We start from the raw sequence: 16680 nt of genomic DNA, 5'->3' as shown, positions 1-16680 counted from the left end.
ACTTATTTCCGCTTCCGGCGGCGGGTTCCGGAAGGCGTATGGTGAGATGCCGGGGCTGGGCACAGGGACTGCGACCCGGGGTTGGCGCTCTTCCTAAGACCAAGAAAGACACTCCATTCCCAGGTAATCACTCCAGACGCTCCTGGGGCCGTGAGCGATACGTCTGAGTACGTTGCGGCGACCGATCCACCCGTGCCCCGCCCTGACGCCTCCGCGGTGACCCCCTGCTGCCACCTCTTCCGTAGGCTAGGGTGTGTCGGCAAGAACCAGGCAGTCTCTATGATGATTCACGTGTGCTCTCTAGGATAGGAAGACTTCCACGCGCCCAGTGTCCTTGGCCCTGGAAAACGACGTTGCTTTTCCAGACCCTGAGTAAGCCACGCAGTAGAGTGACATTCTGCTGTTTCTTATCTCTTTTCTTTTTTAACCTGGTCCCTGTACTTTCCTCCCCCTACCAACATTACGTTTAGATCTTGCAGAGTGAAGATTTAAATCCCAAGGTCATGGCAAACCATCTGAAGTTCATTGCCAGAACTGTGATGGTACAAGAAGGGAACGTGGAAGGTGCATACAGGACCCTAAACAGGTAACCAGAATCGTGCCTGGACTAGCTCTCTTGGGAAGTGCGGTGGTTATTCTCTCCCTTTTCAGCCCTTTAGTTTAGTTTTTTTTTTTTTTTTTATCTTAAAGGTGAAGTTTCTCCCCAAACCGAATTGTATGAAGTTTGTTTATACACAGCCTGAGTACTCTCCCCAAGACTTAAGGCACCCAAAGGGAACATCAAGATGTAAAGTGGTTGGGAGGCAGGAATGCAGTGCATGATAAATAGAAAGTGGAGGGAAGGATTGGTGTAGGACAAGGCTATCGGAAAGATGAATTCAGATTTGGGATCTTGGAGACATAAGGGAGATACAGAAAAGTGTAATAGGTTTAGAGGAAGATTGCAGCCTAAGCAGAAAATACAAGTGGAAATGAACTGGGTGTAGAGGAGCTGTATTGATACGTTTTGAACATACATCAAGAGATTTAGAATGGCTGTAATATAAATGTCTTATTGCAATACTTAAGCCAATAGTTCCTTAGTTTTCTCTGGTCACTGGTTGTCACTTTTGACCTTCTGGCTTGCTTCGTCATTTTCTCTCCCCAGTGTGAAATATTTGGAGAACGAAGTGCTTGTTGAGTTGAATTATCAAAGAATTGTATGGTGGTGCCTGGGTGGCTCAGTTGATTTGAGGATGTGACTCTTGGTTTCGGCTTAGGTCATGATCTCATGGTTTGTGGGTTCAAGCCCGGAGTTGGGCTCCTAACTGACAGTGTGGATTGGGATTCTCTTTCTCTTTCTTTCTCGCGCTCGCTCTCTCTCTCTCTCTCTCTCTCTGCCCTTCCTCTGCTCACATTCTCTCAAATAAATCAACTTAAAAGCTAACAAAATTGAGTAAGTTAAAAAAATTGTATGAAGGAGATCTTAAGAGATTATATGAATTGGGCTTCTGCCTTACAGCCAATAAGGGAAAGTAAGGGAAGCTTAGGACATTTAAATTATGTTTCTTGAGTCACACAATTATTGAATGGTAGAGAGGAGTACAAAACACACCTTTCTAGTACAGTGTTGTTTGCTTTGTGTCATTAAATTGTTTACTACTTCCTCTGGAAAAGTAAACACCAATAGCAGTCATTTTCCAGTTAAGAATCTTGATTTGATTGGGTCTACTAGTGGAGTTCTTAGGGACTGAGAGGGTAAATAAAAGGTGATCTAGTTCTTAGCAAAGAGTTTCAGGTGTGGAGGGTTGGATGGTGGAATACCATAATAAAAGAGGAGGAAGATGCTGTCAAAAGCTGTGTAATTGAGAAGTTTCAGGCTTAAAAAGAAATTTTTTTTTTATGTTTATTTATTGTTGAGGGAGAGAGACAGAGTGTGAGCAGGAGAGGGTCAGAGCTAGAGGGAGACAGAATCCGAAGCAGGCTCCAGCCTCTGAGCTGTCAGCACAAAGCCCAATGCAGGGCTTGAACCCACAGACTGTGAGGTCATGACCTGAGCCAAAGTCGGCTGCTTAACCAACTGAGCCACCCAGGTGCCCCGAAGTTTTCAGGTCAGCCCCACTACTTCATTCTGTGTTTGTGCATACCAATCCTGTCCCTGGGAAGCTGTTTCCTAAAGACTCACTGTTAAGTTCTGATGGCAAAATGACCTGTATTGTTTTTTTTCTATGGCTGGTCATTCCCAGCTCTTCCCTAGTTCAGATCTAGTGGCACATCTGTGAGAGGGTCGTGATGTCTAATGATCTTATACGTAGACCTTATATATCTGTGCCCTTAAATTAGAAGCACAAAATGAATGTCTTCACAGACTCAGTAGTGAATTAGCTAGTGAGATGAAATGCTGACTTTGGGAAAAGTCTTACAGATTCCTTCACCCTTTCCTCTGACCTTTCTTTGTAAGTCTTGGATTTATTTTGGTAGATTTAGGTGGGTCTGTTAGCGCCATTTGAAATGTTTGTGTTATTGAAGGCTGTCAAAGGACAGCTGTTACTTGATGGTCAAACAAATCTCCAAAGGCTCAACGTTAGCTCTCCTAACCTGCCCTGTTCCTAAAGTGCAAATAACACAAAAAAGCAAAATTTTGGGTTTTTTAAAGAAATTAGCTGCTTTGGGGGTGCCTGGGTGGCTCAGTCAGTTAAGCCTCCGACTCTTGATGATCGAGCCCAGTCTTGAGCTATGTGCTGACAGCACAGAGCCTGCTTGGGATTCTCTCTCTCCCTCTCTCTCTGTCCCTCCCCTGCTTGCTCTCACACACACTCTCTGAAAATAAACAACATGTAGGTAGGAACTATGTGTTTGCTATTATAATTGGAAGTCATTGTAAGGAATTTTTTACCCTTTTGGTTTTGCTTTGTTGGTGATTTGTTTGTTTTGAATGATTGAGAGTTTGCTTTAGGAATCTGTTTTTACATCCCTCTTCCCTCCCCCTCCTTTTCTCTTTTTTCTTTCTTAATATTTATTTACTTTTGAGAGAGAAAGAAAGAGACACAGAGTATGAACAGGTGAGGGGCAGAGAGAGGGAGACACAAATCTGAAGCAGACTCCAGGCTCTGAGTTGTCAGCACAGAGCCTGCTCTGGGGCTCGAACCCATGAACCATGAGATCATGACCTGAGCTGAAGTTGGACACTTAACTCACTGAGCCACTGGGCACCCCTCTCTATACTTAAGATTCTCTTTTTGTAGATGAATAGCAGTTCATACATACTTTTTTCCTGGGTAGAAGGTGCCAAGTTGGGGCAAGTTTTACAATAGTGATTTTTTTTTTTAAGGAATATGTATTTTTTTTTAATGTTTGTTTTTGAGAGAAAGAGTGTAAGTAGGGGAGGGGCAGAGAGGGAAGACAGGATCCGAAGCAAGCGCCATGTTGACAACAGTGAGCCTGATTCGATGCTTGAACTTAGAAACTGTGGCAAGATCATGACCTGAGCTTTGCAGAGTTGGAGCTGAGTCACCCAGGCTCCCCTACAGTAGTGATTTTTATAGTCTTTGGGGAAGATACTTATTCTGTCAATTTGCACTCAGTCTTTAGGAAGCTACATTTCAATTCTTGGAGTGTCAGGTATATATACCATAAATTGTATTTTAGCTTTGGGGGGGAAATGAACAAATAACTTGTTCTTAGAACAATTTTCTAGGCAAGAACATTTAAGCATGAAAACGTGAGCCACCTGGTTCTGACATATCCGAGTCTTCCTGTCTGTCAAACACAGTGTTTTTTGATGCACTTTTCTCTATTTTTTCTGCTTTTTCCTAATGTCCTCTCTCTGGCCACCTTTTCTGTGTATCTGACATATTCCAGGCTTCTCCTTATCTCTCAGCTTTCTTATGTTTGGTAATTTAAAAATTAGTTTCATGTCCTGTGGTCGAATTACAACAGTAGGTAGGAGACCAAATGAGATGAGAGGGAGGTGGTTAAAGCTTTGGCGTGTTGGGAGCACAAGGTGGTCTGATAAAGGAAACCACCGGTGTGTCTGCAAAGTGCTTGTTACATAACCGAGTGCCCTGGGATGAGGAGATGGGGAGTGGGGGTTGCTAGGAAGCCCTGCATGATTGGCTGGCTCTCCCCCAATCAAGGAAAGGCAAGTACAGTGGCGTGTGCCCAGTTGACCAGTTGACCCCTCTTATCCTGGTAGGCCAGCTTCTAGGCCCATTGAGTCCTCATGCATGCACTTTATCCTGCCGGGGGTGGTGGCTACACTGACATGTGAGTTTGCCACTCCCAACCTCCCCCAGCCCAGGGAGCTCAGCGGCTTTTATGTAATCTGATGAATTCCACTAAAATTGGCACTTGATTCTTCAGTGTTGGGTTGCCAGGTGCCTGAACTCCCAGCTCATTCGTTTACTCAAAAGCTTTTGGTCTGCTAGTCCTTGAAATACCTTTAGAAGCAGAAGTAACATCCTCATTAGTAACACCCTTTCTGTCTACTTTATGAGTTCAACAAAATTCTTTTATTAAAAATGATTTGATGGAGTGCCTGGGTGGCTCAATTGGTTGAGCATCCAGCTTTAGCTCAGGTCATGATCTTGCGGTTTGTGGGTTCGAGCCCCGCATCGGGCTCTGTGCTGACAGCTAGCTCAGAGCCTGGAGCCTGCTTCAGATTCTGTATCTCCCTCTATCTCTGACCCTCCCCTGCTCACTCTGTCTGTCTGTCTGTCTCTCTCAAAAATAAATAAAACATTAGAGAAATCAAAAAAAATTTTTTTAATTAGTTGAGTAGGGGTGCTTGGGTGGCTCAGTTGGTTGGGCATCTGACTTTAGCTCAGGTCATGATCTCACAGTTTGTGGGTTTAAGCCCCGCATTGGGCTGTATGCTGACAGCTCGGAGCCTGGAGCCTGCTTCAGATTCTGTCTCCCTCTCTCTCTGCCCCTCCCCTGCTCATGATCTGTATCTTGCTCTCTCTCTCAAAAATAAACATTAAAGAAAAATTTTTTTAATTTATTTTATTTATTTATTTATTTTAGTTAAAAAGACAGAAGTGCTTGGCTGGCTCAGTTGGAGGAGCATGTGACTCATGGTCTCAGGGCTGTGAGTTCAAGCTCCACATTGGATGTCAAGATTACTTGATAACAAAATTTTTAAAGGCTTACAAAAGAAATAAAAATGGAAAAGACAGAGCATGGTAAATATAATACTCTCTGGTCAGTGCTGTAGAGGAGGCGTTAACTGCTCTGGCATTGGTTCTCCCTAGACCACCAGCAGCAGCAGCATCACCTGGGAACCTACTACAAATCCAGATTCTTGGGCCCTGCCCTAGACGTATGGAATCAGGAACTAGAGGTGACATGGCTGTCTGTTTTAACAAGTTTTCCATGCGATTGCTGCCTGCTAAAGTTTGAGGACCCCTGTCCTTTGGGAATGTAGGGAAGATGTGATCACACTATTGTATTTCTTGTATAATTGTCTTTGCTACTAGACTGCAGGGGTTGGGAACCGTCTCTGGGTTTGTTGTCTATCCTCAGCATTTGACACAATGTCTGGTACCGATTTGGGATTCCATGAAAACTTAACTGATTAAATGACCAGTTAGATGCTTAGTTCTGTAGTCCAGGTACAAGATGATTAGGACAATAATTAGAGCTGTGGCCACAGGAAAGGAGAGAGGGAAGAGATCTAAGAACTATATTATGTTACAGAATTTATAGGATATGGTAACTGTGGATGTAGGAAGTAGAAAGAAGGGCTAGTCTAGGAACATGTGGAGATTTTTAGCTTGAGTAACTGGTGGTGTCATTAACACTAAAGATTTAGGAGACAGTAGCTTTGGTCTGTGTAGGTTTTGAAGCAATTGGAAATAACAGTCTAGCTCTAAGGTAAGTTTGGGTCTAGAATTAAAAAGTCAACAGTGTCTGCATCCATGGAGGCTTTACATTAGAATTACCTGGCAGTCTTTCAGGACATTTCCAGTGCGTGACCCCACTCTATACCGATTAAATCTGAATCTCTAGGGGCGCCTGGGTGGCTCAGTTAGTTGAGCATCAGACTTTGGCTAAGGTCGTGATCTCATGGTTTGTGAGCTCAAGCCCTGCGTTGGCCTCTGTGCTGACAGAGCCTGGAGCCTGCTTCGGATCCTGTCTCTTTCTTTGCCCCTCTCCTGCTCACACTCTGTCTCTATCTCTCTCTCTCTCAAAAATAAATAAAAGCATTAAAAAAAATCTCTAAGGAATAGTGTTCAGGAATGAGTACTTTTTAAAAAACCTTTTAGCAGATGACTCCATTTTGCATCAGGGCTCACTGGTAAAGGCTAAGGAAGTCATGAGGAGCCAGAAAGACGGAGGTTTTCAGTCAAATCTGGAGGGATGCCAACATTTAAGAGTAAATTGAGGAAGAAAGCCAGCAAAGAAGACCCTTTGTGGGCCAGGACATGGAGTCTTTTGGTCTTTGGTGCCCTACTTCTCTATTGTAAGATCCTAGTGTTTGAATCTGCATGATTTCTGGGGATGACTATGTTTCCAGTAGAACCTGAATTATCTGCTTCTGCTTCTGGGCATTTGCAGCCATTCCCTTGCCTCACATTCCCCTTCCACTAACACCTAGACAAACTGATCTATACAAATACAATTTTCTAGTAGCCTATAAATCATTCTGGATATTAAACAGCAGCAGGCTGGGAGAGGATCCCACCAGGCAGTGGTTCCCATGTCTGTTCACATTGGTAATTTACTCAAAGCTCACGTCTTTTTTCAAGTCCATGTTCAATCTATTGTTGTTATCTTGGGCATTGTGGTATAATATAGCAGCAAAAAATAGGATTTCCTGCCGGGCAGAAGTAGCTGGTGGTTTCTCTTATTTTGATTCCCTTTTTCCTCTATCCCCCAGCTTCCACTTAACCTCCTTGTCTCCAGTTGTGTTTGTGACTGACTTTTCACCTGTGTTGAAAGGCCAGGGTGCGCAGGAAGGAGGCTGTGTAAACTGCCAGGAACGGCGGGCAGCCCCGGCAGATGCCTCCAGACCTCCTTAGGACCAATTGGCAATGGGTTAAGAAGGAGCAGCAAATTACAGGTGATAGCCACGGCTCTCAGGAGCCCAGGGATGCGTAGTTTATAGAATAAGCCTAGTGTCTTTGTGGGAGAACAAAGAGGTGGATTGGAGTTAGATATGTTTTAAATCGAACAAGAGGAGCTGCATTGCAAGGAATTGGGTGGACAGGAGAAAACAGACTGAGCTCAATTTTATGGGCCCTTAAAAATTAATCAAACATAGTTTCTGTCTTCAGAAATTATCTAATGAGGGAGATGCTTGTATAAATAAAAAATTACAAAATGAAATACCGCTAAATAGGTATACAGTAAGATAATTTTCTCTAAGAAGATGAGAAACCTTTTTGGAGAGGTGGCACTTAGATTTGGCATGAAAAAGATGAAAATTTCACTGAGAAGGTTGGCAACTGGAGGCACCAGGGTGGCCCAGTCTGTTGAGTGTCCGACTTCGGTTCAGGTCATGATCTCACGGTCTGTAGGTTCGAGCCTTGCATCGGGCTCTGTGCTGACAGCATGGAACCTGGAGCCTGCTTCAAATTCTGTGTCTCCCTCTCTCTCTGCCCTTCCCCAATTCGTGTGCGCACACGTGCGTTCTCTCTCTCTCGTCTCAAAAATAAGCAAACATTGAAAAACAATTTAAGAAGTCTGGCAGCTGGAAGTAGGGGTGGCATTCTAGGCTGAGAAGGCAGCATGAGTAAAGACTCGGTATCAGTGCGTTCAGGGAGTAGGCGTAAAGTAGTGTGGTTGGAGCACATGGTACGTGGAAGATGATGAGTGAAGCTGTTACTTAATGTTGCCATTTGTATCATCGGTTTATCATGGAGCCTCTTCTTTCCTTAAGTAGGCCAGGGATATGGAGGCCTCCAGACTTAGCTGTATCAGTTGACAATGGGGTAGGATGGCATTTGCAACTAAGGACCAAGTAGGAGTCGCCCCTAGTGATTTGTTTTTCCTGCTACAAAGGACTTTTACCCCGTCTGAAGATTCAGAAATGATCCCTTGGTTGAGAATCACTGTCATAGAGAACCACTGTTATTTTTCTGTTGTATTTTTTTTTAATTTAATTTATTTTGAGAGAATTCGAGCAGGGAGGAGTCAGAGAGGGAGAAAGAGAATCCCAAGCAAGGCTCCGCACTGTTAGCCTGCTGCAGGGTTCAAACTCACAAACTGTGAGATCATGACCTGTGCTGAAGCCAGGAGCCTGCTGCTTAACTCACTGAGCCATCCAGCCACCCCCAGAGCCACTGTGCTTACAGGGACTGTGTCATATCCCTCAGGTGTGCTGTGGTGAAAAAAAGGTTGAAAACATGACCCTGACCGTGTTTATTGTCCTCACCCCAAGAGCAAGGACTAAATAATTAATTACTTTTCTATTCCCCACAAATTCTTGTTTGGGCCTCTAGAAGTAGGCCATTAATGCTGTAAAACCACCATTTCACAGAATTTTTATAGACACCAGTTGTCTGGTCGGTTGGCTTCTGGCCATCTGTGAAATTCAGAAAGAATGAACCCAGGTTGCTAACTTCTCTGCTTGCCCTTATACAGAATCCTCACCATGGACGGGCTCATTGAGGACATCAAGCGACGACGGTACTATGAGAAGCCTTGTCGCCGACGCCAGAGGGAAAGCTATGAAACCTGCCGGCGCATCTACAACATGGAAATGGCTCGCAAGATCAACTTCTTGATGCGAAAGAATCGGGCAGACCCGTGGCAGGGCTGCTGAGGCCTGTGGGTAGTAGGCCCAGTATGAAATTCCCTATCCAGCTGTCCCCTCCCTCTCTCAAACGCCATTTTGTCTTACTTTTTTTATTATAATAAACTCAATCACATATACGCAAGAAGACCTGCATATATAGAACCAATCCCATAGTTACCAATGAACCCTGTCTTTTATTAAGTGAAAGTGAAACCGAGTCAAAAAGTAGTCTAGGAGTAGAATGGTGATTACCAAGACCTTGCTTTTGGAAAAGCAACTGTTACTATTCACTGAACTGTCCCTTCCCCTCAACTGTTAGAGGAAGCATGTACATATTTGGAATAAATTTTGCTACTGAAACACCCATCAACCAGACTAGAGTGCCAGAATCCTTGCCCAGAGGAATCCTTAAAATAAATCTACATACACTCCTGTTTCTGTCTTTCCCTTAGTTTTTCTTTTTTAATGTTAATTTATTTTTATTTTTGAGAGAGAGGCGGAGCATTAGCAGGGGAGGGGCAGAGAGAAAGAGACAATCTGAAGCATGCTCTAGGGTCCGAGCTGTCAGCACCGAGCGTGATGCGGGGTTCAAACCCATGAACCACAAGATCATGACCTGAGCTGAAGTCGGATGCTTAACTGACTGAGCCACCCAGTCAGTTTTTCTAAAGGAGGCTAGTGAAGGGATAGAGGAGAAGAATTAAAGCAGTAGGTGGATGGAAGGTGGAATGGGAGAGTATTAAGAGGTATAAGGTGTAGAGCCAGAAATACCTACAACAGTGATTCTCAAAGTGTGGTCATTGGATCAACAGACTGACTTTAGGTTTTGTGAATTGGAAATTGGGATTAGAGCTCAGTAATCTATTTTTTAACAAGCCCTGCGGGTGACTCTGATGCCTGCTAAAGTTGGAGAACCACTACCCCACACTGCTCATAGTTTCCAGGTGGAGATCCCCACCATCACCCCCACTTCTGCTCAATTCACATTCTTGGGTATGTGATCACTGTAGGAAGACCAGCAGCTCTGCGTTCTTTCCTTTGGCCTTGGTCCTCCGATAGCCACGCTGCTAGAATGAGAGTTGGTGCCGAACCCAGTAGGTAGGTGGAGCTACTAGCCCACTTCTCACCCAGGCTCCAGCCCTCCGTAGGAGGTTTAAAAAGCAAGTAAAGGAAGTTCCTTGCTTCTCCAGATTACTGGTGTTCAGACATTGCCCCCTTGTGGTGTAGCAGCATGAAAACACATTTCTAATCTTAATTTTAGTCTTTTCTCCCTTTCACAATTACCATACTTCTTCATGAGGCAGGTCTGCACAAGATCTGCTGGGACCACTGTTCCTTGCCTTTCAAGGCTTCACCATCTTCCCCTCATCAGTAAGACCCGTGGGGAAGTAGCTTAGAGAAGGTCTGGTCCTCGCCCTCCAGAAACCTATACTGTGGTTGGAGAAATTCTTTATAGACTATGTTCATTTTTGTTTTTGTAAAACCTCATTTTCAAGTTAGACATTGATACTTATGAATCACTTTTCAGTCCCTGAATTTGGTCTTTAATATACCACTGTTGAGTGATTTTGAGCCATGGCATTGTATCACCTTCTGCCAATTGTTGCTAAAGAATAAAGGCCTGGCTTTGGCCAAAATGGAAGGATATGTTTGTGATCACAGAGCCAGGCCTGTTACTCGGCGGCATTCCCCTGGGATTACAGTTGCTTCTGCGGTCCCTCCAAAATATCAAAGGGTGGCTAAGATCTGGAATTTCCTTCATCTCTGAAATTACCCTCTGCTTGTTCTAGTCATTCATCCTGACCAGTGTCCGTGTCGCACAGAGCAGTGGGCGGGGAGGTTTCAGCAGACAGCCTGTTGAAAGGCCTCATGGAAGAGGGGTAACTGGCTGGCTGGCTGAATTCTGGCCGGTTTGTGCTGTCATGGCAGGGAGAAAGACCTACTCCCCATGTTCTGAGAAAGCTAGAAGATCCCTCATGGTCATACAATAAACAGAAAATTCCTGAATCATTTTGTCCTTGTTGGGTTTAGGGCAGGGTGGTTTGGCATTTACCCAGTTACAAAGTGATAGATATAATACCTACTATCTTGATTGCAGGCATCTAACATTTCCTAGACGTCCACTGGATTTCCTCTGGCAGGTTGATCCCAATCATAATTTAAGAATCATATAATGTTTGGTGCTCTGGAAAAAGGCACCCATTTAAAATTGGGACTCGGGGTGCCTGGGTGGCTCAGTCGGTTAAGCCTCCGGCTTCGGCTCAGGTCAGATCTCACGTTCGTGGGTTCGGGCCCCACGTCAGGCTCTGTGCTGAGAGCCGGCTCAGAGCCTGGAGCCTGCTTCCGATTCTGTGTCTCCTTCTCTCTCTGCCCCTCCCCCTCTCATGCTCTGTCTCTCTCTGTATCAAAAATAAATAAAACATTAAGAAAAAAAGTAAAAAAAAATAAATAAAATTGGGACTCTTGTGTAACTCTGACATTGTACGTTAAAGGTTCAGAAGTGCACTAAGTATGGAATGAGAGTTTCCCTATCTTTGGCTGCAAACATCGAGGAATAATAACTCACTGAATTCTAACAAGATAAAGTAGTAATGGAGCAATGTGTTCAATGTAAGTAATTGAAAGGAAAATGTTGGCACTCCCACTATGTGCCAGTTATCTTACATACATAGTTTTTTACTTAGATCTGGATTTGATCATGATTTTGGCAAATTAAGTAACATGAAATCAAGTTCTCCCTGAATGAGAATAATTGAATATACAGGTTTTTGGTGAGAATTTAATGAGCTCATGCATTTCAAGTACTCAGGATGGTATTTCGCACATAGAACTCAATAAATGTTAGCAGTAATCCCCCAGTTGTGCCAGACAGAAGCCTGATCATTGATTTCTCCTCCACACTCAACCATCACTACGTCTACTTTATCTCCATTTTGAGGACTAAGTGCCACAAGCGTAGTCACAGCTACTGTCATAACTCTTGAACTATTAACAGTCGTTTAACTGTTTTTGCATCAGTGTCGCCTGACCTTCAGTCTCTCCACTCTTAGGTCAGGATGATTTTTCCTAAATGCAGCCTTGATCATTTCACTTTCCTGCTTAAGTAGGTCATTGGTTCCCACTGTTTTCAAGTAAGTCCAAACTACTAGCATGGCATTTAATGCCCTTCGTGACTGAGTCATGCTTTTCAGGCTTGATGCCCTCAGATGACTTCTGGGGTGTGCTGTTTTCTCCCCCTGCCTGTGTACCAGCTCTCCATTCAGATATTCTCCGAGATGACTTCCCTGATCTCTTTACCAACTCTTCTTCTATTCTCTTGAATTCATCGTCATATGCTTACTTCCTTTAATAGTTTACTTCTATAACTTGTGATTTATTGCTTCTTTGCCTTTCTCCCTCCATTACATTTTCAGTTACCTGGGGGTTGGGCCTTTGTTGTTGGGTTTTTTTGAACCAGTATGTTCCCAGTGCCCAGTATAATGCCTAGCATTTATATGCTCAATAAACTTTTTTTTAAGATTTTTTAAAAGTATTCTCGGGGTGCCTGGGTGGCTCAGTCGGTTGAGCGTCCGGCTTCAGCTCAGGTCATTAGCTTGCAGTTCGAGGGTTTGAGCCCCACATCGGGCTCTGTGCTGACAGCTGGCCCAGAGTCTGGAGCCTGTCTTTGGATTCTGTGTCTCCCTCTCTCTCTGACCCTCCCCTGCTTTCGCTCTCTCTCTCAAAAATAAATTAAAAACATTAAAAAAAAGAAAAGTATTCTCTACACCCAGGGTCAGGCTTACAAGTTGAACTTACAAGTTCAACTGAGCCAGGCAGGCGCCGTTCAATAAATAGAGAATCACACTCCACCAACTGAGCCAGCCAGGCACTCCAGGGTTCCAATTTCTTTATATCCTCACCAACACTTGTTATGTTCAGTTTTGTTTTCTAGACTTGTTCACTAGTAGTCATTCTAATAGGTGTGAGGTGATATCTCATTGTGGATTTTTTTTTTCCCTTGCGGGTTTGGGTTTGCTTTTCTCTGATGACTAATGATGCTGAACATCTTTTCATGTGTTTATTGGCCATTTGTAAATCTTTCCAGAAATATGTATTCAAGTCCTTCACCCATTTTTTGAATCCATTTGGTTTTTGTAGTTGTTGAGTTAAAGGAGTTCTTTATATACTCTGGATATTAATAACTTATCAGATATATGACTCATAAATGTTTTCTCCCATTCTGTGAATTGTCTTATCACTCTCTTGATAGTGTCCTTTGATGCACAAAAGTTTTACATTTTGGTGAATTTCAATTTATCTACTTTTTGTTGAATTCCAATTTATCTACTTTTTGTTGTTGCATGTGTTCTTGATATTATAGCCAAGAAATCATTGCCAATTTCAATGTCTTGAAATTTTCCCCTGTGTTTTCTTCTAAGAGTTTTTAGTTTTTGTCCTTAACTTTAGGTCTTTGATCCATTATGTGTTGATGTTTTAATATGATGTGAAGCAGGGGTCCAACTTTATTCTGTGCATGTGGATACATTTTTTCTGTACCATTTGTTGAGCAGACTGCCCTTTCCCCATTGAATAGTCTTGGCACCCTTGTTAAAAATCAGCTGGCCATATATGTGAGGTTTCTTTCTCAGTGCTCTGTTCTGTCTGTTGGTCTGTATGGCTGTCCTTAGGCCAGTACCACAATAATTGTTTTATACATTATATTTGATCCTCACAATATTCTTTTGAAGTAGAGATTCCTATTCTCAATCACCTGAAGGAATCACAGCTAGTACCTGGGAGATTAAGGATTTTAACCCATCCAATTCCAAACATTAGAAATAAAATCAGTTCCTAGAAAAACATTTCCCTCTAGGGAATTGACTTAGACTGTTAAAAACACTCAAAACAATAAACTTACAACTCTGCAGAGTTGGAATCATTAACCCACTCAGCAGACTTTGAGTGAATAATCTGTGAGACACTGGTATTAAGTGCTATAGATATAAAGGGGAGAGATGGACCCACAACTATATGGTCAAAGCAGGAATGAATATCCAATGGAAAGAAGACAGTCTCCAACAAATGATGGTTGGGAGAACTGGACAGCAACATGCAGAAGAATGAAACTGAACCGCTTGCTTACATCATATACAAAAGTAAATTCAAAATGGATAAAAGACCTAACTGTGAGACAGGAAACCACCAAAATCCCAGAGGAGAACACAGGGAGCTACCTCTTTGGCCTCGGTCGCAGGAACTTCTTACCAAATACATCTCCAGAGGCAAGGGAAACAAAAGCAAAAATGAACTATTGGGACCTCATCAAGATAAAACGCTTCTGCACAGCGAAAGAAACAACAAAACTAAAAGGCAACCTACAGAATGGGAGAAGATATTGACAAATGACACGTATGACAAAAGGTTAGTATCCAAAATCTATAAAGAATTTATCAAACTCAACACCCAGAAAATAATCCAGTTAATAAAAGGACAGAAGACATGAGTAGACATTTTCCCAGAGAAGACATACAGATGGCTAACAGGCACATGAAAAGATGCTCAATATCACTCATCATTAGGGGAATACAAAGCCATGAAGAGATACCACCTCACACCCATCAGAATGGCTAAAATTAACACAAGAAACAACAGATGTTGGTGAGGATGCAGAGAAAGGGGACTCCTCTTACACTACTGGGAATGCAAACTGGTGCAGCCAGCCACTCTGGAAAACAGAATGGAGATTCCTCAAAAAGTTAAAAATAGAACTGGCTTACGATCCAGCAATTGCACTACTAAGTATTTACCCAAAGGATACCAAAATACAGATTTGAAGGTGTATATGCATGCCAATGTTTATAGCATCAACAATAGTCAAACTATGGAAAGAGCCAAAATGTCCATCGACTCCATCGACTGATGATAAAGATGTGGTGTGTGTGTGTGTGTGTGTGTATATATATATACATATATATGTATATATGTATATATATATATATATATATATAGAGAGAGAGAGAGAGAGAGAGAGAGGAATATTACTCAGCCATCAAAAAGAATGAAAACTTGCCATTTGCAACAATGTGAATGGAGCTAGAGTGTATTATGCTAAGCAAAGTAAGTCCATCAGAGAAAGATAAATACCATATGATTTCACTCATATGGAATTTAAGAAACAAAACGGATGAACATATGGGAAAGGGAAAAAAAGGGGGAAGTAAACCACAAGACTCTTAATGATAGAGAACAAACAAGGTTGAGAGAAGGAAGTGGGTGGGGGATGGATTGAAGGGGTGATGGATGTTACAGAGGGTGCTTATGATGAGCACTGGCTGTTAGATGTATGAATCACTGAATTCTACTCCTGAAACCAATATTGGGCCCTGTGAACTAACTAGGATTTAAAAATATGAAAAAAGATATAATGGGGAAGCTGAGGCATGCATAACTTGAGCAACACGTTAGGGCTCCCTCAGTGTATTACTTAAAATTAAGCCTTATTCCATTATGTCATGCTGCACCATCAGGGAAGGTGGGTCTTACTAATTTCTCAAACTTCTTTAAAGCCAGCCTTTCGATACAAAAGTCTTATGTTCCCTGGGAAATTCTAATAACCTACTTAGAGAATAACTGCATTTTCTAGTGAGCCCATCATCTAAGAAGACATCTTGGAGTTTTATTTTCTGTAGTTTGCAATCTGATATAGTAGAATAGTTAATTTCCCATATATGAAACTGTGCCATAATATTGGAGAATATTTTTCCAAATTATACTTTGCCCACATACATGCTTTTCAGAAGCAGTGGTTCAGGAAGGCTTAGAGCCTCATTTTGAAGAAAGGGGAAAACACAGGCTTACTGACAGAATGAGAAAACCAGTACTGTCAGGGCTTACACATTTACCATTTATTAAGCCTTTATTTCATACTCTCCTGGGTCCTGGAGACACAGAGACAATGTGACACACAAAAGCCTTAAGGCTTTTCCATTCTTTAGGTGAAAAACAGACTTCAGCAGGTTCTGAGGCCTGCAAGAACCGTTGCTGAAAAATGCGCATTCCCTAGCTCAACAAATACTTATTTGTGCCAGGTGCTACTGCAGGCATTTAGGAGATAGATCAATGACAGTGATTCCTTTTTTTTTTTAAGTGTTTATTTATTTTAAGAGAGAGAGAGAGAGAGAGAGAGAGAAAACATGAGTGGGGGCGGGGCAGAGAGGGAGAGAATCCCAAGCACTGAGCCCAATATGGGGCTTGATCCCACAACCCTGGGATCATAACCTAAGCTGAAATTAAGAGTCGACACTCAACCAGGTGGGTCAGCCCGGTGCCCCCGGTTACTTTTTTTTTTAAGATTTTATTTTATTTTCCATTTTCTTATTTTGAGAAGGGAGCACACATGTGTGAACCAGGTAGGGATAGAAGGGGGGTGGGGAGAGAATCACAAGCATGGAGCCTGATGTGGGGCTCGATCCCATGACCCTGGGATCCTGACCTAAGCTGAAATGAAAGTCAGATGTTTAAATGGATTGAGCCACTTAGGTGTTCCAACAATTCTTCTCTTTAAGGAGCTTATATTTTAGCAGAGGGAGTCAGATGATAAGCTATATACATAAGTGAACTAGAATTAGTATGGTAGGTGGTGATAAGTACTGTGGAAAAAGAAAAACATCTGGGAAATCAAGAGTGCCCAACAGCATCAGAATTTAATAGAGTGGTCAGGGAAGGCTTTGCTGAACTCATATTTGAATAAAACTCTGAAGGGGATGGAGGAAACAAACCCAATATCTGGATTAAGAACAATCCAGGCAGAAAGTTTCAAGTCCAGAGGCCTTGAGTTGAAATTATCCTTGGTATGTTCAAGAAACAAAAGGGGTTAGGATTCTGGACCTGAATGAGTGAGGTAAAGAGATCACAGAGGTTATGGAGTGGGGCAGATTTTGTAAGGCATTACTCTGATATGGAAAGCCAAGGGATGGGTTTTT

General features: G+C 42.7%; 1 protein-coding gene across 4 annotated transcripts; it reads left to right on the top strand.

Annotated features, from left to right (window-relative positions):
* MRPS21 (mitochondrial ribosomal protein S21) lies at positions 1-9153 on the top strand. 4 transcript variants are annotated; one of them, XM_029949297.1, is made up of 4 exons: positions 1-123; positions 305-372; positions 471-586; positions 8566-9153. In XM_029949297.1, the coding sequence occupies exons 3-4, from the start codon at positions 504-506 to the stop codon at positions 8744-8746; spliced, it is 264 nt and encodes an 87-aa protein (XP_029805157.1). In that variant the 5' UTR covers positions 1-123; positions 305-372; positions 471-503; the 3' UTR covers positions 8747-9153. The 4 variants fall into 4 exon arrangements, with proteins under 4 accessions (XP_029805157.1, XP_029805154.1, XP_029805156.1 ...); XM_029949294.1 differs by having other exon boundaries at positions 246-372; XM_029949296.1 differs by lacking the exon at positions 305-372.
* Positions 9154-16680: the final 7527 nt, after the last annotated feature.

This window comes from Suricata suricatta, chromosome 8 (genome assembly GCF_006229205.1).
Source record: "Suricata suricatta isolate VVHF042 chromosome 8, meerkat_22Aug2017_6uvM2_HiC, whole genome shotgun sequence".
In the NCBI taxonomy this organism is placed as follows: Eukaryota; Metazoa; Chordata; class Mammalia; order Carnivora; family Herpestidae; genus Suricata; species Suricata suricatta.
Note: the sequence above shows the minus strand (reverse complement) of the source record. Positions and strands in the feature narration are given on the sequence as shown.